The 24,780-nt window shown below is 53.1% G+C and overlaps 1 protein-coding gene across 2 annotated transcripts in view; it reads right to left on the reverse strand.

Moving 5' to 3' along the window:
• Positions 1–24,780, reverse strand: part of PPARD (peroxisome proliferator activated receptor delta) — an 80,008-nt gene that overhangs the window by 3,350 nt on the left and 51,878 nt on the right. For both annotated transcript variants that reach the window (XM_032409963.1, XM_032409962.1), the window contains 4 exons: positions 10,982–11,212; positions 2,496–2,650; positions 1,599–1,737; positions 162–364 (listed from right to left, as the gene is read on the reverse strand). In XM_032409963.1, coding sequence (XP_032265854.1) covers positions 162–364; positions 1,599–1,737; positions 2,496–2,650; positions 10,982–11,111 — 627 coding nt within the window. In that variant the 5' untranslated portion in view covers positions 11,112–11,212. The remainder of the gene's footprint in view (positions 1–161; positions 365–1,598; positions 1,738–2,495; positions 2,651–10,981; positions 11,213–24,780) is intronic.

The following is a 24,780-nucleotide window of genomic DNA, read 5'->3' on the forward strand; positions in this document are numbered from 1 at the left end:
TTAGAGGCCAGGCCTTGGGAGGACCCCCGCCCATGTGCTCCCCATGCCCCCAGCCTGTACCACGAAGTGAGGGGAGGGAGGAGGCCCGGTTCTCCCAGCAGTCAGGCAGGCGGCGGCAGGGCCCAGAGCCCGGGGCTGCCAGGCCAAGCAGTGACACTCACCGCCGTGTGGCTGGCCTTGCCGGTGAGGATGCCGCGGGCCTTCTTTTTGGTCATGTTGAAGTTTTTCAGGTAGGCGTTGTAGATGTGCTTGGAGAAGGCCTTCAGGTCAGCCACCTGTGGGTTGTGCTGATTCCCCTCGCTTGCCGTCAGCCCTGCCACCAGCTTCCTCTTCTCGGCCTCTGGCATTCGGCCAAAGCGGATGGCTGTATTGGGGGGTGGGGGGTGAGGGGGGGTGATTGAGGAGCCCAGGCAGGAGCTAGCACCTCTAACCTCCTTGTCTCACAACAGGTATGTGGGCCAAAAATGGAGACACGTTTTTTGAGCCCAGGACCCTCAGAAGCTCTATGGCCAGCACACTGGAATGTTGGGGGACCCCTCCAGAATGCAAGCGCTGGGGGACAGGGATTCTGTCTTGTTCACAGTGCCTGGCACGCACACAAAGGCCCTAACTCCTCAGGGAGTCAACTGAGCCACTGTGCCTGGAAGGCAGTGCAGTGTGATGCGTAGGAAGACAGTTTCTGGTGTCAAAGGCCTGTGCCTGAGTTCCAGCTTGGCAGAAATAGGCAGGCTATTTCACCTTTATTCATAAGAAAAATGGGCTAATACTGAAATCTCACTGGACTGTCAAAAAATAAGAATATTCACACAGTAAGCACTAAAAAGTTAGTCATTAGTAATGGAACAGGATAGAAATCTGGCTTCTCTAAGAGAAAAAGTGAGAAGAACTGAGTTGGCCCTGAGATCTCCTAGGAAATCCGCTCAGCCCACCCAAGGAACAGAGCTCGGGCAGATACAGACTGAAGGGTGGGACCAAACCCCAGATCTGCCAGGCCCCACCATCTAGGAAAAGCTTCAGGTGGAGGGCTCGGTCCCGCTACCATCTAAAAGGCAAGACAGGGTAGCTGTGAGTGGAGACATTTAAACAAGAGGCTCTCCCCAGTCCTCTGGGAGGGCAGGGCGGGGTCTGACCCAGACAGGCAAAAGGGGCAGGTGGCTCTGCAAAATCCTACTGTATGGGGTCTGAAGACAAGACTCTGTAGGAGGCCCAAGTGCAGGGCGGGATCTGTCTCCCGGGAGAGGCCAGCCTCCAGGAAGCTCCTGCCTGGCTCCTGGCAGCGGACCCGTGTGGTCCCTCACTGGCTCCTGCCTGCCTTCAGTAACCAAGGAGAGCTGAGGCGATCCCCAGCTTGGGCAGTGGCTTTTTATGCTGTCTCGGGTCACCTGAGCCAGGCTTGAGGTGCTGGGTCAATTCCCAGTCCCCCTCTGGGCCAGCGAGGGTGAGCGCCCCAGGCCGGGGCCCCACAGCGGACGCGGAGCCGGAGCCGTCCGGGGAAGGCCGGTCTTCGCCAGCTGCTGCGTCAAGCCGCACCTGCTGCGCGCAGGGCACCGCTCCGAGGGCCCCCCCACCAGGCCACGCCAGGCCCGGGCGGCTCTCACCGTTGTGCGACATGCCGAGCGCCACGCATTTCTGGAAGCGGCAGTACTGGCACTTGTTGCGGTTCTTCTTCTGGATCTTGCAGATGCGCTCGCACTTCTCGTACTCCAGCTTCATGCGGATCGTCCGGCGGAAGAAGCCCTGAGGGGCGGGCGAGAGGTGAGGCAGAGCCACAGGAAGCTCAGGGTCCTGCTCTGCCCCGTGGGTTCTGTGACGTCAGGGGCCCCAGTTCTGGGTGTAAATGTCAACCTTCCTGAAATCTGGAAGTAATTGGGAGAAATTTCTTTTGGAGGGGAGGGAGGAGGATAGTAAACAACTCTAAAGCCTTTGAGATCTATCTATATTTAATTCTTTATTTTAAATGCTTCCTTGTGAGTTTGGTAACCTAAAACTGTATTGTGGGTAATCTGGTTTATTCATAAAAGTATCTGGTTCTAGGTATTTTCTAGGCGGCGGTGTGGTAAAATAATATGTACAATTTTGATGGGCGTGCAGGTAGGAGGATGAACCTGAAAGCACCCCTGGAGAAAGAAATGTAAAGTTTCCTTTTTTCCCTCAAAAAGGCCCTTCCGGGCCTTGAGGTGCAGGAAACACTGCCGCCAGGGTGATGGTTGAGCCCAAGACCCTCATTCTGCCCAGCCGGTGTTCTAGAGCTATGTCCCCAGGGGGCGCCAGCAGCCAGCCAGCCCACATGAGAGGCTGGGGCAGTGCTGGACAGGGCAGGCCTCACCAGGGACCAGCAGGACCCAGGGCGGTGGCCTGGAATGGGCCCAAGGGCCTGGCAGCCGCCCAGGTGAGAATTCCACAGTGGGGACTGTGAGGGCCCGGCCTCTCTGGCAGGTCAGCTCTCCGTGTAAACACAGCCCCAGCCGCCAGCCACCACTCGCCGCGGGCCCTACCTTGCACCCCTCACACGCGTGAACACCATAGTGGAAGCCCGATGCCTTGTCCCCGCACACACGGCACTCCATGTTGAGGCTGCCACACGAGGCCCCGTCACAGCCCATCTGCAACTGGTCCAGCAGTGAGGGTGGCGAGGAGCTCCGGGAGAGGTCTGCAGACACACGACACAGGGGTGCCTTCATATTCGGCCAGGACGGGGGTAGGGGAGGTGACCAGAGCCCATGGGGCAGAGCAGGTGATGGGAAGAGCCCATGTTTCTTAAGCAGCCCTCACTCAGCTCAGACACTTAAGAGCTATGTGCCTCAAGGAGTCAACCTTTCTGAGGATCGGTTTCTTCATCTAGACCATGGGGCTTTTCCTCAGACCTGACATACAGCAGGCGTTTGGGGAATGGCAGCTATCACTATTGGGGGGGAAGTCAGAGCCTTCCTGGGCTGTACTCACCACTGGGGAGGAGGAAGGGGTGTGTGTGTGTGTGTTTTGGGGGGGATGATTGTGTTTTGGGGGGAAGGGAGCAAGAGGAGGAAGACAGAATCTCTTCAGACTGAACTTGGGAAGTAGCCCTCCTAGCTTAAGAGGCTCCACTGTGTGGGCCCATGTAGGGTTGTATGAAATGAGTGTTAGGGAGACTGCAGCCCTCCACCCACCTCTCCTGGGAAATTCGATTCTTGTGTGGACTCCAGAGATGCTGTAAAGGATATCTCAAGAAGCTCAAATCCATTCTTACAAAACTTCCTGCTCAAGTAGAAAGAAGGCAGGTACCATTCATGCTGACTGGGCAACATACTGAATTTCCCCAGGTTTTTTTCTATTAAGTGTACAAGATGTTTGAACCAGGTGTTGTAAGTATACGCAAGGAAAGCACTAGACTAAGGCAATGACTTCAGGGTGTATGTGCTGTCAGCTGACTCGGTAAGAATTTCTGGGAGTCTCTTTGGAATCTCTCCCCTAGACACTCAGCCATGAGCCCGGCCATGAGCCCGGCCCTGAGCCCCAGTGTCCCGGCCCAGGGCCAGCTGCATGACCCCACATGCCGCCTGTCCTGCCAATCTGCTGTTCTCTGCTCTCTTTCCTGATGACTGAGCAACCTCCTCAGGGCCAGGGGCTAAATCCCCAGACCAGAGAGTCAGTGGCTCAGAGCAGGATGGCACCTTAGGGAGACCCAGGCCGTGAAGCTGAGCCCAGACTTAACATTTCCCAGGCTGGTGTTGCTCCTGGTCTGTCACCCAAATATAGGTCACTCCACAAAATATCTTGATTTCCCTCCCACAGAGTAACCCACCCTCCCTAGACCGAAGTGTACTCCACTCTTCTCACACCTTCCTCAGCTCCGCCTTGGGCCCTAGGAGTGACAGCAGGAAAGCCTTCAGCCAGACCCTACCTGGGCCACAGGGAGGGGAGCATGAGCTGACCACAGAATAGAGGACCAGACAGCCCGCTGCCCTCCTGGGCTGGTAAGGGCAGGGGTGTGAGGTAAAATAGCCTGTCCCGTCCCAGGGCCTTCGCTCCCGACCATCGGTCATTCCAGGGGGTGTAACGACCCGCCTCAGCCCACAGATGGGGGAGAGTGGGCTCCCTCCGTCTCCTGGGCAGTGCTGCAGGGGGGCCTGCAGCCTGGGAGGGCAGAGCCACTCTGGTTTTCTCCATAGCCTTTGCCACCACACGACAGTCCGTGTGTGTTCACTCAGCGTTGGGTGCCCTCTACCAGAACGTAAGGGCCACAGGGCAGGAACTCTGCCCCCAGGGTGCTGCTACGGGATGGGAGCAGGCACGGGACAGTGACTATGGAGCAAGTAAGTGGACCTCAAGCTCCCTGGGTTGGTCCTGCACTCGGCGCCAACCGGCTGCAGGGGCTGGGCAGTCTCCGCCTCGCCTGGATGCCTCCGAATAGGGGCAAGAGAACTCATGTTATGAGCTGTCAGGAGAAAATGAGATCACGTGTGAAAACCCTTTGTAGAGACCTGTGTGGCGGCTGAGCAGGAGGGTTTCCAGCCCTCCCCCCTCTGATCTGTGTGGTCTGTGTGCATGTTCCCTGTGTCACTTCGTGTAAGCAGCTGTGTTTTGTGGCTTACACATCTGCCTCCTCTGCTAGACGTGGGACATCTCTAATCACGCCGCCTTTGGATCTCTAAGCTCACCTCCACCACCGAGTCTTGTCCGCAGCCACCAACCTTTTGGTGGTGCCCTCTGTGTTCTCCCTCCTGGCCTCGGAGGCCGGGCAGGGGTCTGGGCACTTGCACTGCACGTGGCAATGCCACCCTCTCTTTTCATTCAGCGGACATTTGTGAGCACCCGCTGTGTGCACGGCAGGATCCACACCCTGCCCTCGACTAGCTGAGGTGAGAATGAGCTAAGAAAGCTGGAATACGACACGGCGAGTGGCAACACTGGCTGAGGGGCGGGCAGAGGGTGCAGGACTTGGAAGGCGCCACCACCAAGCCTGAGGCTCTCGGGGAAGGTGACTGCTCCCCTCTTGGGGCTCAAAGATGAGATCTTTGGGAGACTCCAAGTCAGCTTCCAGATGCTCGGGAAGAGCAGGCATGAGGGTGAAGAATGTGACTGAGTTCAAATCGGTGTCTTAGGCTCAACACCCAGCTCTGCCCTCTGGGCCTCAGTTTCCTCCTCTGTAAGATGGAGAGGACAGGAGTATCTATCTGAGTCATGGTGAAAAGTAAGAGTTACTACAGAGAAGAGCCCTCGGACCTGGAAGTTCACATCAACATCAGTGTGAGTTAGGACGGTGCTTATCAGAAAGCTGCAATTCTGCACTCCCCAAGCTCTGTACCCTACACAGGCAGGGACCGTGACCTGTCCTCCTTCTGGCTGGCTGTACCTCTTCCCCTGCAGCTTCACGGAAATCCAAGGTGGGGGTGTCTCTGCTTGTTGAGGCCCGGAGAGCCCCCAGGACCAGACCAAGCCTCCTTTCACTTCCCCTGGCCTGCCACTGGCCCGTGGCTCAGGAGCATTAGGACCGCTGGGAACCCTGGGAGAAGCCAAGATGCTCCGGCCCCACCAGCCCCTGAGGCAGCCTGAGCTCCGGATCCTGAGGAGACACCCCGGGCGAGTGTCTCAGAGGTTAGTGCTGCAAACGAGACTGTGGAGAAACAGGCCCAGGGCACTATCAGGGCGCTGGGCCATGGCTGTCCCGCCCCTGGGTCGTGAGCAGACACAGGCTGCAGAACCTGAAAGCAGTTGGCAACGCTTGGTGGTGGCTGGCTAGTGGAACAAGGGCACCCCCTGCCCGTCTGGAATAAAAGAACAAAAATAACTGGCAGGCGGAGAGAGGCAGGGGAGATGAGACGCTAGGATGGGCAGACGTGTATGCGTCCTCCAGGGGTAGGTTTTGTGCCGGAGTGCATGTGCAGTGGGGATACTGAAGTGGTGGGGGCTTGGGAGTGGGTTTGCTTTCCTTTAAAAAAAATTTTTTTTTAAGATTTCACCTATTTGGGGCGCCTGGGTGGCTCAGTTGGTTAAGCAACTGCCTTCGGCTCAGGTCATGATCCTGGAGTCCCTGGATCGAGTCCCGCATCGGGCTCCCTGCTCGGCAGGGAGTCTGCTTCTCCCTCTGACCCTCCCCCCTCTCATGTGCTTGCTCTCTCTCATTCTCTCTCTCTCAAATAAATAAATAAATAAATAAATCTTTAAAAAAAAAAAAAAAAAAGATTTCACCTATTTGACAGAGAGAGAGAGAGCACATGTGCAGCAGAGGCAGGGGGAGAAGCAGGCTTCCCACTGAGCAGGGAGCCCGACACAGGACTCGATCCCAGGACCCTGGCATCATGAGCTGAGCCGAAGGCAGATGCTTAACTGACTGAGCCACCCACGTGCCCTGGGAGTGGGTTTTCTAAAGATAAAGGTTCTGTTTCTTCCTGGCTGATCACCTGGCTTAGGGTTTTATCTTTGAATTTTACCCAAAAGTAATGATGGCAGAATGCTCCCCATTCTAGGGACCAGGTTCTGAAGGTCCCACTGCCTTGCTGATGACCTCCCGGTGGGAGACTGGGATTCTGAGAGGCTGTCCCCCTTACCAGGAGTCCCTGCCCCTCAGGTATGCTGGGTGGGGACACGGGCCACGCCAGTCTGAGGGCCGTCTGCCTGCACAGCGGCTCTCCCCAGCCAGCCCAGCATCGTCCTCCCCTGGCTCCTCCTGAGCTCTCAGGAAATATACTTGCTCACCCAATGGCCATCATCTGGGCTCTGCCCTGCCTCTGAACTTCCACTCCAGACACACCCTGCCTGACCCCCCCAAGCATCTCATGAAGGCCCACCTCTCCTTCTACCCCAGGAAGGGAGGGGGAAAGAACCAGCATTTATCGCCCACCCCCCAAAAGCTTGTTAGTATCATTCAATATCACCTTGGAAGATAGTAACAGACACCATTTAAAGTTGAGGAAACTGAAACTTGGTGAGGTTAAGGGACCTGCTCAAGGTTACCTGTCTAATACCTGGTGGGACTGGGCCTTGAACCTAAACCTGACTTCCCTGTGAAGAGTGCGTGTCTATACTAATAATCTCTTTTTTGTGCACGCCTCCCGTGTACCAGGCGCTCTGCTGGACCCTTTATACCATTAATCCCATGGGAACCTTAAAATAACCCTTCAAACAGGTCTTCTGACCCTTTTATAGGTGAGGTTAAGTAACATGCTGACAGTGGCATTAACCAGATCATTAATTTTATGTGTCACCTTGGCCAGGCCATGGTACTCATGGTGACCAGTTTTTGGTCAAACACCAGTCTAGATGTTGCTGTGAAGATATTTTTTAGATGGGATTAACATTGAAATCATTGCTCTCCATAATGTGAGCAGGCCTCAGCCAATCAGTTGAAGGCCTTCTGGAAAAAGACCAAGGCCTCCCTAAGGAAGAAGGAATTCTGTCTCTGGACTGCCTTCAAACTTAAGATACAGCCTCAAGTACCCTGGGTCTCCGGTCTGCTAGCCTGTCCTGCAGAATTCAACTTGCTAGCCCTCACAGTTGTGTGAGCCAATTCCTTACCTGTGCGCACGCGCACGCACACACACACACTCTATGTATGCACACATCCTATGGATTCGGTTTCTCTAGAGAACCCTGACTAATACAGTAACAGAGTTAAGAATTATAACCTAGAACCACCTAACCCCCGGGGCTGAGCTCTTACTATTCATTAGTACTAATCAATAATTCATGATCATGATAACCGATTAGACATGTCACTGCTGAGGATGACACCATGCCATCATTCAAATGTTTAGGCTCAGCGTAAACACTAACCCCAACACCCAGGCAGTGAACTATCAGTTGCACCATCTTGGATTACAAGTTCAGCAAACAGACACTATTGACCTTACTCAGATCATTTACGTATGGATGAGAGTTCTCTTGCATATCTAGTCTCTACTGCTGGACGTACGCTGTTGTCATAGCTGTGAGAGTGGCCAGGAGGGGTCAACACTATTTACTTTGCTGGCAGAGTCCCACAGGCAAATAGCTTCTGAAGTCAGGGCCAATTCTGTGGGACTCTGGAGCTGGGTTACTAAGCAGCCTCCTTACTTCTGTCGTCCTGTTCACCTGCACAGTGGGCTTCTCAGGGCTGGCGTGCAGCCTTGTCCTCAACTGAAAGGCCAGCCCCTGCCTGGACACCCACTGAGTGCTTGCGGAGAGAGGAGGTGCCAAGGCCAGGAGGAAGGACACTTGATCTTCCTCAGCCCCAGCCCGCACTAAGACCCCTGACCTCTTCCTAGGGTGTGGATATGATACCCATCACTGAAGTAGGAGGGGACAGCTGCCCCCACCCCTACCCAGCTCGGGGACCCTGGGCGTGTGAGTTTCCTTGTTGCTGAGTGCTAATGGGGAGATCTGTCTTGCCTGCCTCTTTGTCAGATGTTGAGCTCGGGACAGAGATGCAGAACCTCTGAGGGGTCAGAAGGGAAGCAAACTAGGGATCTTCTTGCTGTTTCAAGGCTCGAGGCTGTGTCCCATCCTCCTGAATTCCTGAGGGGACTCGAGGCCAAAGTCACAGACTCATGGGGCAGGGTAGAGAACCTTACCCGGCCAGCCCTTGAGGTGGGCAGACTTTAAAGGCAGAGCCTGAGAACGGAGAAGTGAAGGCACCAGCAAAAGCCACAGCTGACAGTCACCGACTTGAGATTCCTGCCCTGGTTTGTGTGATTCCCAGCACAGGACGAAGCTCTGTCTCCAGGGTCCCTCACCTGCTGGCCTTTTTTGGGAAACAAAACTGCTTTACCTTTTTAAAGAAAAGCCACGCGTTTGCTTCTTAAACGGTGAGAGTACTGTAGACTTGAGAATAATACGTAATGGTGTGCACCACCGTATGATGCATCCTCTCCGCCATGATCCTACTCCCCTGAGTTAATGGCACAGTCCTTTGCATGTACACTCTTCTAGTGCCTTCCATGATACAGATTTTTAAGCAGTGGGATCCCCCATTTGGCAGGAGCTCTTTTTCCTGTCAGTAGATTCAGACCCACCCTATCCTTGTTAATGGCTACACAGCATTCCACAGTGTGGCTCTACCACAGTTTACATAACCAATTGCCCACAGATGGGCGCCTGCCAATTTTTTGCTTCTCTGAGCAGTGCTGCAGTAAATAAGTGTGGAAATCTCTGTGCACTCTGAGCGAGTATTTACATGGGATACATTCCTAGGAGGGGAACTGCAGGGTCAGAGGAATGAAAGAAGCGTTCTCCTGCATACCCAGGCTGCCCTTCCACCCTTGGTGGCTGGAGGGCCCTTAATCCGACAGGCTAAATGACATCTCATTTTGAAGATGTCTTCTTTGATTGGTGAGTAGACTGAAAAACATTTTGTTTTCCGGCCATTTGTATTTGTCCAACCATCAACTGCCTGTTTCTATTTTTCTGTTGTTTGTCTTATAGAATTTGCGGGAACGTTTTCTATACAATGGCTTTAACACATAATGATTATATTAAAAAACCTCCTCCTGTTTCAATTATTGAACAGGGAAGTCTTTCTACCTCTATTGTTTTATTGGTAAATGCAATCCATTAAAAATCACATCACACATAGCACTGCAAGGGTGGTTGGGCAAATTTTTCCCAGACATCTCCCTAAATCCCACTGATAAAGCTCCCCGAGATGCCATCCCCACGTCCACCTCGCCCTGCCTGTACACCCAGGCCCTGTGCTCTGGTCTGCACGTGAACAGGAGTATCATGTGGGGATACGGCCCCCACAAGGGTGTGTAGGAAACTCTGGTTAGCCATTCCTCTTCTGAGAAAGGCTGGTCTCTAAACTCATTCCAATCACCAGCCAACTCCCAACCAGGGGTTGGGAGATACTTTTTCTTGAGTCCTGAAATCACACCAAGCCCACTTTGGTCATTCCTGGGTATGTGGGTGGGATCAGAGGGATGGGATAATGGCCCTCCCCTTACCCTACCCGCCACGTGCCCCGAAGAGGAAGAAGCTCTGCAGAATCCAGGAACTTGTTCTGCAGGTTCAAAGTAGTGTGGCTCCAGGATTTGGGCCTTCTTTAACTATAGGCCAGGCAGGAACCTGCTCTCCTCAGCAGCCCTGCCCTACCTTAACTCTGACACAGGGCTCCAGAGACCATCCTGTGGGGTGGGCCTACTCCTCTGCCCTCAATCACCACCCATGGCCGGGATCTCCTTCAGCTGAAACCAGCGGTGAGATCAGGATGTCCCTTGTGGAAGCGCATCCTCTCGTGACCCTGAGTTCCCTCTGAGGGTAAGGGAGCAAAACTCAGCTGAATGTGCTGGCGCTTAGGTGGAGGGAGAAGGAGAGAAGCGGGGGGGTTCAGAGAAGGGGCCAGGGACAGGGAAGGGGCAGCATCAGCAGCAGGGAAAACCAGGGGCCAAGGAGTGGATTCTGGGTGCCCCTGAAGGTGGACGTAGCATGATGATGATGAAGAAGATGGGGCGAGAATAACACAGGGTCCCAGAGAAGAATGTCTACACTGCTAACAATGGATAAACAAAAGGGGAACCGACAAGTGAGATAAGAGCAGCTAAAAACTGGCTAGCTGCACAAAAGTAACCTTAATTATAGTCATTCGGACTAGCCGCTTAGCATTTATGCCTAATTACGGGGCCGCTCAATGATGAGTGTCAGCAGCAGGTCACTGCAGCTGTCGTGACTGATCGTTACAGCCGCAGGTACAGCTGATCTTTCCAGCGTGCTGTTAATGCAGATTGGCTCCGGATCCCTTGGGCAGCAGCAGTGGGAACCAAGCGGATGACGACACGCATTACAAATGCAAACTCATTTAATTCTCACAAAAGCCCCTGTCCACATCCCCTACAGGCCCCGTGGTTTTCACAGAAAGAAGAAGTGCAACTGGCCCGAGGTCCTGCAGCTGCAGGGCAACAGAACAGGGGTGTGAACCCCGGCTGTCTGGCTCTGCCCCTCTGTGCCCCATGATGCTGTCTGCAGAGGGCACGGTTCCTGCTCGGCCCACTCGGCATCCTCTACCCTGTGTCCCCCGCCACCCCCTCCTCACCTGTACAGCTGCTGGAAGGAAGTGAGCGCTCTGGTCCTCCATTGAGTTCTGGGGCTCCTTCTGCCTCTGCCACTTCCTTTTTCTCCTCCTCTTCCCGGACCTCAGGGGCTTCCCCCGGTGGCTGCTCCATGGCTGATTTCCCCTCGGCGCCACGCCTGCAGGCCCGGTCATAGCTCTGGCATCATCTGGGTCTGAACGCAGACGGACCTCTACAGGGCAGCTGCCATCAGCCTGGGCCAAGGAGACAGGGAGAGGATGAGAGGGTGTGAGAAGCGCATGTGAGAGGGCTATCATGGGGCGGGGGGGGACAGCAGGGAGGGGGCTCCCCTGCTCCTGCTCCTTCACGGCAGGCACGCCTCCTCCCTGTAGTGCTAGCCCATGGGCTCTGCTCCTTGCACCCCGAGTCACTTCCCCTCCTGCCCTTTGTCTGCTTGGTTCCTGAGGCAGGTCTGTGGGGTTCCGAGCAGTCTCCACAAACCAGACAGGGTGACACACCCCTGCACCACCTTTCCCTGCCTCCTCGGCCCCATCCTGCTCTTGGCGCCACATCAGAATGACTTCAGGGGCTTCTTCCAACTCTGTGGTCCTCCTGGAGGTCCTGATATGCATTATACTTCCTAACCCCCGCCCTGTCCCCTCCAGCACTCAGGCTCTCCTACGCCGCAATTCCTGAAGGGAGTAGGTCCTATCCTTCCTGTGTTTGGGTGTGGGGGGACAAAAAGACCGGAGCCCCTGCGGTGCTAGGCTCACAGCTGGCAGCAGATCTGCAACTGGACGCTCAGCAGCACAGCCATCAGGTAAGGGGAGATGTGCTCCGTCCAGGAATCTTTCCGAGGTAGGGTTACTGGGTGGTGACTCCTCTGTGGAGGAGGCAGTTCCAACCCTTGGCAAGTGACATATTGCCCACAGATGCCACCATCAGTGGTAAGACCATGAGATGTTGTGGGGCAGTCGTCCTGGCAGGGAACAGTAGGGAGACACCTTGAGACTGGGGTGGATTTTGACCAGAGATGGCACGGAACTTGTCTTGGGGACAGAGCATGAGAAAAGACTCAGAGGCAGCACAGCAGGGAGTGGTGAGGAGTCCCGGTGGCCAGGGAGTGAGCACTGTGGGAGCGAGGATTTGGAGGGACGGCCGGGAAGGTGGGCTGTGTCCAGGCACGCATGCATGACTGACTCTATCCTGAGGCAGTGCAGGCTGTGGGAGGATTGAAAGCAGAAAAGACCTGCTTTAGGGCGCCTGGGTGGCTCAGTTGGTTAAGCGACTGCCTTCGGCTCAGGTCATGATCCTGGAGTCCCGGGATCGAGTCCCGCATCGGGTTCCCTGCTCAGCAGGGAGTCTGCTTCTCCCTCTGACCTTCCCCCCTCTCATGCTCTCTCTTTATCTCATTCTCTCTCATATAAATAAATAAAATCTTAAAAAAAATAATAATTAAAAAAAAAAAAAGAAAGAAAAGACCTGCTTTAGGGAAATCCAAGCATCTGTGGGCCTTCTGGATGTGCCACGGGCAGCTCGAACTCAACCTATCCAAACAGAACCCACCATCTGCCCCCAAACCCGCCCTTCCTCTGGTAATCCCTACTTTGGTGACCCACATGTCCATCTACCCGCTTATCAAAGCCAGAACGCAGGGGTCAACGGAGACTCTTCCCTCTCCCCCACTGCTCTACACTTGCAAACTTGGCTGGACACTGCAACCACTGGGGAGTTTTTCAAAATATGGATGTCTGGGCCTGTCCCCAGAGATTCTCATCTGATGGTTGTGGGGAACTGCTTGGGCACTGGAATCTTTATTTTTAATTCTCCTGGTGATTGTCATGTGCAGCCGAGCTTGAGAACCACTGTTCCACAGCAAGGCCACTTCCAACGGACAGTAAATCCTCCCTCTCTCATCATTCCTCTCCAGCAGGCTTTCATTTTCCCTTGTTTGGACTGACGACAACCTCTTCAAGTTTGTCAACAAAAGGCAGTTTGGAAATTCAGCCCTCAAGTCTAAGAGCTGGGAGTTGGGAATCTGGAGCTGTGGGGAGCATCCTCATTGATTTGACAGTCACGGAAGGGATTCAGTTCACCAAAAGAGAAAGCAACGTGTCAAGGGAGGTCAGGGGAATAGGCACCAGAGCAGTGGCCAGACGCAGGAGAGACGTGGGACAACCAGACAACTCAGAGTCATGGGAAGGGCTGTTTCACGGGGGAGGGCTCAACCGTCTCAAATGCTGCGGAGTTGAAGGGTGATAAACTGACACATGACCCCTAGATTCAGTGACCACCAGGTCATCAGTGACCCTGTGAGGCAAGTTTCAGTCAAGTGGTTAAGATGGAAACTGGGGCTCTGAAGAATAAGTGGGAGGACAAGAGGCAGGACGGCAAACGGAGACTAGGTTTTTGGTAAATATGTCAAGGAAATAAATGTACTGCCTCGAGAAAGTGGCAAAGCCAGGAAGAAGTTTTTGGACTAGAGGAGACTCAAGTAAGCCGTGGGTAGAGGAGAGGTCTGCAGAGAAAGACCGTCTGAAGATTCCAGGGGGAGGCTGGGGCAGAATGACTGATGAGAGGGGACTAATTCAAGGGCACAGGAGGAGGAAAATACAAAGAAGTATCGTGGCAATTGGGGAGGGGGTGATTAAAGCTCATCCAGGATGGCCTCACTGTTTTAGTTAATAAAGTAGGCGGGAAAGTTGTCCACTGAGAGTAAAAGATGGGACTTGCAGAAAGCAAAGAGGGTGGGTGGACGCACTTTGGTAAACATGACAGGGAATTAGCTGGAGAGCAATAAAAAGAACTGTAGCAAAGCCACAGTAATTAAAACAGTGTCGTACTGGCACAAGAATAGACAACCAGTGAAAGAATACAGAGTCCATAAATAGATGCAAACACACATGGAACTTCAACATGTTACAAAGACAGTACTTCACATCAAAGAGAACAAATGGATTCTCCAATAAACAGTAATGGGACAACGGAGTAGCCATCTGGAAAAATTAAGATGGATCCCTACCTCAAACTTTATATCAAGATGAGGTCCAACTAAATAAAAAAAAAAATTTTTTAAGTTAAAACAAAAATATATGCATTATTGCGCACCTGGCTGGCTCAGTCCATGGAGCACACAACTCTTGATCTCAGGGTCATGGGTTCAAGCCCCATGTTGGGCATAGAGACTACTTAAAAAAATTATATATATATGTGTGTGTACATACATATACACATATATATAAACTTTCTACATGGTAGAAAAAAATCATAACAAAAAACAGATAATAAACTGGGAAAAAATATTTGCAACTCTCATCAAAGGACTAATTTCTCTAAAACATTTCCTATAAGTAAGTAGAAGCAGGGCACCTGGGTGGCTCAGTCGTTAAGCGTCTGCCTTTGGCTCAGGTCATGGTCCCAGGGTCCTGGGATCGAGCCCCGCATCGGGCTCCCTGCTCAGCAGGAAGCCTGCTTCTCTCTCTCCCACTCCCCCTGCTTGTGTTCCCTCTCTTGCTCTCTCTCTGTCAAATAAATAAATAAAATATTAACAAAAAAAATACAAATTAAAACAATTCTCAAATACACTTTCTACGATCAGATTAAAACAAATGCTAACACGTTGCTAAACATGTGGGGAAACACAATCTCACACATCCCTGGTGGAGAGGTAAGCTGGCACGACCTCTGAAGAGGGTAATTTGCCTACATTTCTCTAAATTATAGGTGCGTATATCCTATGACCCAGACATTCCACTTCTTTGTGGAAATCTTTGTGACATTTCTGTAACCTTCCAGTTTTTTCAAAACAGAGTTTTTTTTAAAAAAGCTAAAAAATTCTGGCTTTCTGGTTTCTCTTGAAAATTGGGCAGACCTGGCCACTGGGTGCCTGCATGGCCCCGACACCATCCTGGGAGCTGAGCCGTGGCCTCCTCTTCATGTGGACAGGTGCTCGCCCCCGGCACCCGCGCTCTCGGCTACTTCCTGCGGTCACTCCCTAGGCTGCTTCACTCACGTGCACTGCATGAGGTGTCCCCTCCTGTGGGAACCCGAGTCTGGTTAGCATAAATCAGTTCCTCAAGGATCAATGACTGATCATCAAACTAGACCCGGAGCAAGGCCAGGGAGGGGCTCCCGCCACGTGGCTCCGATTACAAGTGGCAGCCTTCTCGTTGTTTACCTAACGCCATTCCCCCTTCTTCCTTACTGAGGCCCGATTGCTTTGGATCAGGCACGTGCTTAGCCAAACGCTCCATTTCCCAAGCTCCCCTGCGGCTACTGTGTTCACGTGACACAGTGCTGACCAATACGTAAACAGAAATCTACTGGGAGGGCCTTCTTACAGGTTTTCTCCCGGATCAAAAGAGACAAACGTTTACCTTCCCCCCTTGCTGCCTGGACTAGGAATAAGGGCCCGGACGCGGAGCAGCAGCAGACAGGTTGAGAGGGCAGGGCGGGAGCAGAGAAGGGGTCTCGGGCCGCTGCTGAACCAGCCGTGGAGCGCCTGTCTCCAGACTCCTTGCTGCGGGAGACAACGAAACGCCTGCTTTACGAGGCCCTGTTTGCCAGACTTCAGCTGCCGGCAGCTGAACACAATCCTAACTGAAACAACACGATATCGGACACTTAGCTGAAGAGGAGAATGGCATCGTGGGAGGGGGTTGACACCGACACTGGGAAAAGGACCTTGGTGATCACCGGGGGCAGTTTGTGGACATTGTGGCATGGAGTAAACTCTCCAAAAACATCAGTTATTCTCTGAACACCAAGGACCAGAGACCCCGGTTCATCATGCTCCAGGACTGAAAAGTCTGGGGCAGGTGAGGGGTGAGAAACCCTCAACCAGGCCTGTGCCTGGGGGCTACAGGAGGCTTCTCAGGAGCAGCACCAGGGTCTGGGCAGCGTGCTGACAGAAGGCTCAGACAACGTGACTTCGACAGAGCTGCAAGCACAGCGGTGGCAATGACCACAGGGTAAGTAGTGTGAGGCTGAGAACAAACTGCTTCTGGATCTGCGGAGCTTGGCTGTCAGTGGACACGGGGAAATGCACACCAGACTGTGGTGACGAGAGCCGGGGAGAGAGGGACATGAAGATTTGGGGTCCCCCTTAGCAGCTGGAAACAGAGGAGGGAAAACTACAACCCTGTCTTGTATAGATAACTTGACAAAATATTTTCTCGCTCATTCCCTCATACCCTCCGATCCTCTGGGTGACTCTGGGGAGACGGGACAGAGTTCACAGTCAGTCCTGAGTCCTGGAAGGAGGGGTGGGAGGTGACTGAGCCCCCGCTACACGTCACGTCTGGTGCATGAAAGACAGGCTCTGCTCACTCCTCCCGAGCTCCCACAGGCAAGCCCTGTGAGCTGCCCTGCGGAGGTGAGGGAAGTGACAAAAAGCTCAGGCCTGCGGAGCCTGACAGAGTGTCTCTCGGAGAACAACGCGAAGGATAAAGCAGAAGACCACAGGGTTTCAGACACAACGGGGTCTGAGCCTGGCCAGGCTTCCGAGGAGCCGCGTGCACTGGGCCACCTTACGCACCTCTGACGCCTTGAGCCTCAGTTGCTGCTTCCATATACCTACTGGTAGAAGGTTCTTTCACATGACCAGAGGAACTGTTATCAGCTTCCGGGGGTGCAAGTGGATGCCTCTTGAAACAGATGCGGTTCTGGGCTCTGGCTAGAGTTCTGGATTTGGGGCCACGGTCCCTGGATTCCAGGCAGATGTTCGTCCCCTGACTGGAGTTGTCTCTTCTGGCTGGGACCAGCGGAAGGGGGAGGGGAGGAGCAGTCTGGTTGTTCTAAAACCCACACACATCCCTTGGGCTGTTTCATGTTTAGATGTAACCGCTGTGCTGCAGCCCATCCCTGCACTTTGCCAGAAACCATCCATTTTCACACAGCCCCGGCTGTTCCATTTACAGCTGAGGTCTGCCCATCTCCCGGCAGCCATGGCCGCCCCGCCCCCACCCGGTGGCTCTTCTGCGCTTGCCAGGTCAGGAGCCACTTTGATCCCGGGGGCCCTCCCTCCACCCCACTGGGCCCACGCCCGCAGGCTGGCCCTATCCCTGCAACGGACCTTATTTCCCTTCCTTTCTTCAGCCCTAGCACTTAAAGTAGCACACCCTGGCACCAGGTCTAACTTTGGTGTGGCTGAGAAGCCCAGGTTTTTGCTACTGCGACCCCCATTACTGTGCCAGAGCCAGAAACCCCGATTGTGTCCCAGCTTCACCCCACTTACGAGGTTGGTGCTGTCAGCAGAGAGGACAAGGGTCCTGCAGCCAGAACAAGGAGGTGCTGTTCTGTTGCCCTTGGACAAAAAATGGAGTCTCTAGCAAAGGAATTTCTTATAAAACAAATGCCTGACTACCCTGATTCTGGCATGCACACATGTGTGTGTTGTTTGCATACATGCTCACACAAGCCTGTAGTGCAAGCAAACCCAGTGCTCCCATTCCAGTACCCTTTTTTTTTTAAGATTATTTATTTATTTGAGAGAGAGAGAGCACCTGTGTGAGCAGGGGGAGGGGCAGAGGAAGAGGGAGAGAATCTCAAGCAGACTCCATGCTGAGCATGGAGCCAGACGCAGGGCTAAATCCCACGACTCCGAGATGAATCACCTGAGCCAAAATCAAGAGTCGGACGCCTAACTGACTGAGCCACCCCTCCAATACCCACTCTCTTGCCCCAAGAAGAATGTCTGGCCTTCTGAGGGAAGGTGGGGGGAGGCGCATGCTCCATCCATTTGCCATTGGGCAGGTCTAGTTCATGGGCAGAGGTAGGAGCTTGGCCCAAGTGACCCAGAGCTGTACAGAGGCCTGGTCTGGGGCCGGAGCAACCAAGCCACCTGGGGCCCTAATCCATCCCCCAAGGTCTGGACATCCTCAGGAGGTGGAGCACCCCTGCCACCCACCAGCAGGCTGCATGCTCCGACTGGGCTCAGGCAGTGTGCTGGAGCCCCACTCATCTCTCAGCGCTGGGGTGCAGCCTGACAGCCTTCTCCCTGCACCAGAGCCTAAGCTGGGTCACAGCTCTAAGCCTCCAGCTCCCCACCTCCATCACAGTGGTACCAGCTTCCATTCTCCCAGGGCTTACTATATACCAGGCTCTGTGTGCACAGACATGTAATCCTCACAACAACCCTAAGAGTCAGGTACTGTTACTACATCCATTTAACTGATGAGGAACTTACGCACAGAGAGGGAAAGTAACTGGCTCAAGGTCACACAGTAACTGGAACAGCAGGATTGGAGTCCAGGCAGGCTGGTTCAGGTGTTAATCACTGCACTGCGTGCCTTGTGTGTGGTGCTGGGTACGACTGTTATGTCCAGAAGACCGTATGTGCCTGCCCTGTTGGATCTAGGAGGGGCTCTTAGCCTCGGTGTGGAGCCATCACTGTTGAATTCTTTGTCTAGCTGCCAATCCCCAACTGTTTTTCTGTCAAGAATACCCTGGGTCAAAGTCCTTCTGGATACTCCCTGCCAGAAAATGACTGCCGTGTGCTAAAGACAGCCATAGGCTCTGGTCCCTGGCTCCTTCTCCAGCCCCATCCCACTCGCCCTGTGCGGCAGCACCACTCTCCGACCCTACAGGCTCGTACTGGCCTCAGCCTGGCATGCTGCCCCCTCCACCTCTCTCCTTCAAGAGTGGGCTCTCCTGCACCTCCTCCCTGTGGAAGCTCTCGCTGACCGGCCCCATTCTGTTCCTTCCTAAGGCAAACCTGAGCCGGGGCCCTCCAGATCTGCGATCACTGCAGCAAACTGCACTGTCAGGCAGCTGGTCTGGCCTCACCAGGCTGTTCTCAGTTTCCCAGACAATGCCCTCTATCTTGCTGAGGTAGGTCCCCAGCACCTGGCACAGTGCCTGGCATCCAGTGAGTGCTCAGCACACACTTGCTGGACAAATACACAGACATTAACCTTAGGCACAGTGTTTTTTCAGTCTTAGCATTGCCACCGTATCGGTTTTCGTGTATTATCACCCCTGAGATGCAATACTCCATAGAAGTTAATTCCAGGCGCTTCTGTGTCAGGCCGGATTCAGACCTTGGCTCTGCCCCACCCTCTCTGTGACTTGGGGAGGAGACTAACTTCAGAGTTCCTCAGCCCGACATCTGGGACGCTACTCCCTAGCGTGAGCAGAAGTCAGGAGGTTTAAATAACCACACAGCCAGGGCTGAGTAGTGCTGAGTATCCGGTAAATGCCCAACAAATAGGGACGGCGGCTGCTGCCGTGATCATCACTGTTGGCTCATCTTCAGGGATCACAGGGAGCAAGTGACATTCCAGGTCTAAAAATGGGCTAGCCTACTGGAATTCCAGGGACCTAAACTGACCCAGAATTTCCCAATTCCCTGCCTTACAATCAACTGTGTAGAAGAGAACCGACAGGGAGCTCCCTACTCTGGGCACGTGCTTCTCCTTCAGACAGCTGGGCCCAAACCTTCCTCCGCTTCCCGTGCTCCCCCGCCCCAATGCAGATGACCCAGTTGTTGCCCTTTCCCCCCTCACCCACTGCAGGGGGATGAGGGTCAGCAGTCTCCAGATCAAGGGCAGAGGTTGCCCCATATCCCTGGCTAGCGCTTTCAGGATCAGCAGTGAGAGAGGCCATGGGAGAGTGGGCCTGCTTGGCTCTGTCCCAAGCTTTCCCATCAATCATGAATCCGGGTACTGACCCAGTGCCCTGGTTTTCCAGGCCAGCAACTCCATGGGGCTCTTTGCTCCCCATTTGCCAATCCAGGTCACCCCATCCCTCTCAGGGCATAGGAGAGGTCTGTGTGGCCTTCTTGCTGGCAGGCCACCTGAAACCAACCCCCCAGAAGTAGTGTGGGGGCTGGTTTTATTCAGAGAGATCTGGAACCAGAGAAAACACAGGCAGGAGGCCACCCTTGCCCCTCACATTATGTAACTTTTCCAGTTCCACCAAGAGTCAGCCCCTAAGCCCTGCGGAGTGGAGCTGAGCTAAAATAAAAGGAAAAGCCACCTCAGGGAGCTACTGAGAGTGTGGCAGGGAAGAGATGTGAGTGTGAAAAAGAGGGCTCTTCACTCAGGATCCGCGGGACCTGAGTATGCTGGGGGGCCCGGACCCCCAGCCATCACCTCTCCCACTGTAAGGGTTAAGGCGCTGAGCACTGCCCTGGCTGCCTTGGGCTGAAGCCACTGAAGACTAAGGAGATACCAAAAATCTCCAGTTTTGGGGCGCCTGGGTGGCTCAGTCGGTTAAGCATCTGCCTTCGGCTCAGGTCATGATCCTGGGGTCCTGGGACCGAGCCCCATGTCGGGCTCCCTGCTCAGCAGGGAAGTCTGCTTCTCCCTCTTCCTCCCCCACCCCCATCGTGCTCTGTCTCTTGTTCACTCTCTCTCTCAAATAAATAAAATCTTAAAAAAAAAAACAACCCTCCAGTTTTTACAGACAACAGAATCTCAGTGATGTCAAAACATGTACATAAGGCAATAGAAACAAAACTGGAAAGACATGGCCCAAACTGAATGGTATTTTTCTCTGAAGGGTCCAGTTATGTGCTTCTTTTCTTTTCTTTTTTAAAGATTTTATCTATTTATTTGACAGAGAGAGACACAGTGAGAGAGGGAACACAAGCAGGGGGAGTGGGAGAGGGAGAAGCAGGTTTCCTGCCGAGCAGGGAGCCCGATGCGGGGCATATGCTTCTTATTTTCTTATATTTTTCTGTGTTCTCCAGTTTCTTCACCATGAGCATAGGTTACTTTAATGATGGGAAGGGATGGGGGGAGACATTTAAAGAAGTGTGGTGGACAAAGAAAACGGAATCATATGCTGAGATACTGCTGTGGTAAAAGAAAGGCCTGCCCAGAAGAGACCCAGATCTCTCCTCCTGGAAGCCTGAGGGAGGAAGGAGGACCCACTGCTGCTCAGAGAAGGCTCCTAAGGTAAGGGTGGTTGTGCCAATGGGCAGAGGGCCACACCGGGGGACCTTTCCAGAACACTTCTCGTCTGAGGGCCTCAGGTGCTATGGCTCCTAGTGCTGTCAATGCCCTCCATTCTTCTTCTGGGCCCTGCCAGCTGCTTTCATTCACTCACTCAACAAATATTTGTTAAGTACCTACTATCATGTGCCAGGCTACATGAGGCAAGCAAGCAACACAAATATGGAACTAGGAACCACAACCAGGGCTCCGAAGGACAAAGGCCAAGCACAGTGGGGGCACACTCAGAGCGTGCTAGCCTAGCGTGGGTGGTCAGGGGAGGCCTCTGACTGAGAGGCAGGCCTGCAGGGTTCTGGGCCATGGGGAAGAGAGATGTGAAAAGGCCCCACGGAGAGAAGAAGATGGCATGGCCCCTTTGAGAGCACAGGAAAGCTGGTCTAGCTGGGGCTGGAGATCACTTCGGGCTTCAGAGGGCAAGCTGAGGATGTGGGTGTTTATCCAAAGAGCAGGAGAGTGCTTAGGAGGGTTGTGAAGAGGACGGGCAGCATCAGAGCTGCATATGAACTTCTCGGGCTGCTGTGGAGGACGGGTTGCAGATGATTTCAGCCGGGCTCTGAGAAGCCAGGGTTACAGCAAACCTAGCTGGGCACCGATGGGAAGGAGAAGGCCGCCTCCCAGAGCCCTGGAAGGCTGGGCATGGGACGCAGCCGCCTAGTCATTCCTGGGAAGATCTGCGCGACAGAGCGGAGGGGTGAGGCCCTTCCACGGTGCTGTGTGCTGCTCCAGCTGCCCCATCTGTGCCTTCTCAGTAAAACATCAGTGCAGGGTTAGATGACCTCCAAGGCCCCTTCCTGCTCCGACTTCCTTGGCTCCAGCCTCCTAGCACTGTCCTGGTCTTACTGATTCCCAGCTGTGACATACACACGGATCTGGGGAGCAGACGTGGCACGTGGCACTGCTTGGCAGGAGGCTGACTGCCGCAAGTGGCCATGTTCCTGGGCCCGACAACTCCATGCAAGCCCCCCAAACTCCCGACACACAGCTCTCACGGCCAGCACGCCAAACTGTGGGCCAGTGGCCCCGCTCGGGGAGCTACGTGGCGACAGGGCACAGGCCAGATGCCACTACACATACCCTTTTCTTCTTAAACAACAAAGACCAGGACACCGGCCAGCCCTTTAAAGTGCACGAAGCGCCTTCGGGTACACAATCCCATTTAATCAACCCGGTGGGAGGGCGGCAGACAGACTAATGTGTGTTGAGCACTAGAATGGATTATTTCACTTTGAAACCATGATGACCCTCCCAGGGAAGCTCTAACTCCTGCTGGCCACATGAACAAACTGGGTGAGGGAACAGAGGCTGGTGGCAAGGGAGGGGCAGCGCACTGAGGGGGTGGCCAGGTCTAGCGAGAGGGAACGAAATTCTGCCCAGCCCAGGAGAAATGGGACTCACAGTTGGAAGGGGGAGGCAGAAACGGGGGTCAGCAGGGCTGAGTGACTTCTGAACCTCTCCAAAGGGAGGGGAGACAGGAAAGAACCCTATAGCTAAGCCAGGATTGGTCAGTCCTGTCCAGGAGAAACTGTGGCTCCCAAGTTCAAGCTTCACCTTTAACAGTGTTCATGTCCTTTGACCTTGTAATTCCCCTCATAGGAAAATGCACTGCGCTCTTCAGGGCAGTGTTATTTATAATAATGAAATTGTTTTTTATAATAATGAGAAATATTTATAATGAAAACGAACAGAAATGACTCTATGCCCAATACAGGAATGGTTACATAAATTAGGCACCCCCTGAAAAATGGAGTACTATACAGCCATGGAACTCATGTTTCCATACAGTATTTAATAACTTATTTTTAAGTGAAAAGTAATAAAATACAAAATTACATAGACAGCATGATTCCCATAAAAATGACAAGAGAAAGAATGGAAGGAAGTTCCCTTGTATGCATAGGGTGGTAAGTGATTTACTGTTTTTATGTTGCTGTACTTTTTGAACTTGATGTACCAAACATGTATTATCTTCATCTTACACTTAACCCATCAGAGTATGTGATACCATTGCTGGATCCTCCCTCCTTTACATCTTTTCTTACTTGGCTCCCAGGCTTCCTGGCTGCTCCTACGCAATCTCTTTTGCTGGTCCCAGTCAACTCCCAATCTGAAGGTCTCTTTCATTTTCCAGCTACACTTGCCCCCTGCATGATCTTAAACTGGCTCGTAGCTTTCAATACCTTCAATAAATATGCTTATGACTCCCACATTTATTTCTCCAGTTCCAGCTTCTCTGACATCTCCACATGGATGCCCAATGGTATCCGAATGGAGCCCTTGACCTTCCCCCAAGGTCTTTTCCATCTCAGTAAAGGGCATCTCCAGCCTTCTAGTTGGTCAGGCCAAAACGGTGGAGTCAGTGAATCCTGTGGGCTCTGCCTTTAACAAACACCCAAAACCGAGTCACTTCTCACCACCTCCACTGCTATGATCCTGGTCCAAGCCAACATCCTCTCTTGCCTGGATTATTCCAACAGCCTCCCAACTGGCTTCTCTGCTTCTGGCTTTGCCCCCTACTCTCCACACAGCAGACTGATCCTTTTAAGTCAGATTCTGTCCTTCCTGTGACCAAATCCCTCCAGGAGCTTCCTGCCCATCTCTACAGTGGCCTGCGAAGCCTTCCGGAACGGGGGCCCTGCCCTATGGCTCCCTTCCTGGCATACTATGCACAGGCACACGGCCTGCCTGCCGGTGGTCTTTGCAGCTGTTCCCTCCAGCTGAAAATGTACTTCCTCAGGGCTCTGCTCCCATGTGACAGTCAACCTGATGTCGGGGAGGGTCAATGGCAATGAAAAGATGTGACCAGCAATGGACCCATGAGCCAGACCCAGGTGACTGAAAGCTCCCCACCCCCTTCCCAGTCTTTGGAATGTGCGTTCTGCTTGTCTTTCCCACTCTCCGGAGGCTGTTCCAAGGACACGGCCTTGAGATAGTGATGTGGTATTGAAAACAACGAGGTATACATGACTGACTCCAGTTAAGACCTCTTTGTAAGCTTTTAAGATTTGGTGGGTGGATGTGCAGCTCCATTTGTCTTGCTGCCACCCAAGATAAGCCTTGCATGTAAGCTCCCTTTCCTTATTCAAACTGCCACTTACTGAAGAACCATGAGAGACCTCTGAAAAACAAACTGAGGGTTCTAGAGGGGAGGGGGGTGGGAGGATGGGTTAGCCTGGTGATGGGTATTGAGGAGGGCACGTTCTGCATGGAGCACTGGGTGTTATGCACAAACAATGAATCATCGAACACTATATCTAAAACTAATGATGTAATGTATGGGGATTAACATAACAATAAAAAAATTAAAAAAAAAAAAAAACTGCCACTTACTAACCTGGAGTGGCCTGCCTCTTTCTTCGGTCTCTGCCTGCCCTCTGCTCGAAGGGACGCCTGACCACCTAATTTAAAACCATCCCAGCCCACCCCCAGGTAATTCCATTTCCCTTCCTGCTTCAATTTTTTCCATAGCTCTCACAACCATCTGGAATGGTGTGTGTGCATGCATGTATGTGTGTGTGTATGTGTGTGTGTGTGTGTGTGTGTATATATACACACAAAAGTTATTTTTAGGGGCGCCTGGGTGGCTCAGTCGTTAGGCATCTGCCTTCGGCTCAGGTCATGATCCTGGGGTCCTGGGATCGAGCCCCACATCGGGCTCCCTGCTCTGTGGGAGGCCTGCTTCTCCCTCTCCCACTCCCTCTGCTTGTGTTCCCTCTCTCCCTGTATCTCTCTCTGTCAAATAAATAAATAAAATCTTAAAAAAAAAAAAAGTTATTTTTAAAAACTCATTTGTTTACTGATTGTCTCTCCCCAAAAGAATATAAACCCCACAAGGCAGAAATTTTCACCTGTTAGATTCACACTGATCT

The sequence above is a fragment of the Phoca vitulina genome, unplaced genomic scaffold, assembly GCF_004348235.1.
Source record: "Phoca vitulina isolate PV1807 unplaced genomic scaffold, GSC_HSeal_1.0 scaffold11, whole genome shotgun sequence".
NCBI classification, from domain to species: Eukaryota; Metazoa; Chordata; class Mammalia; order Carnivora; family Phocidae; genus Phoca; species Phoca vitulina.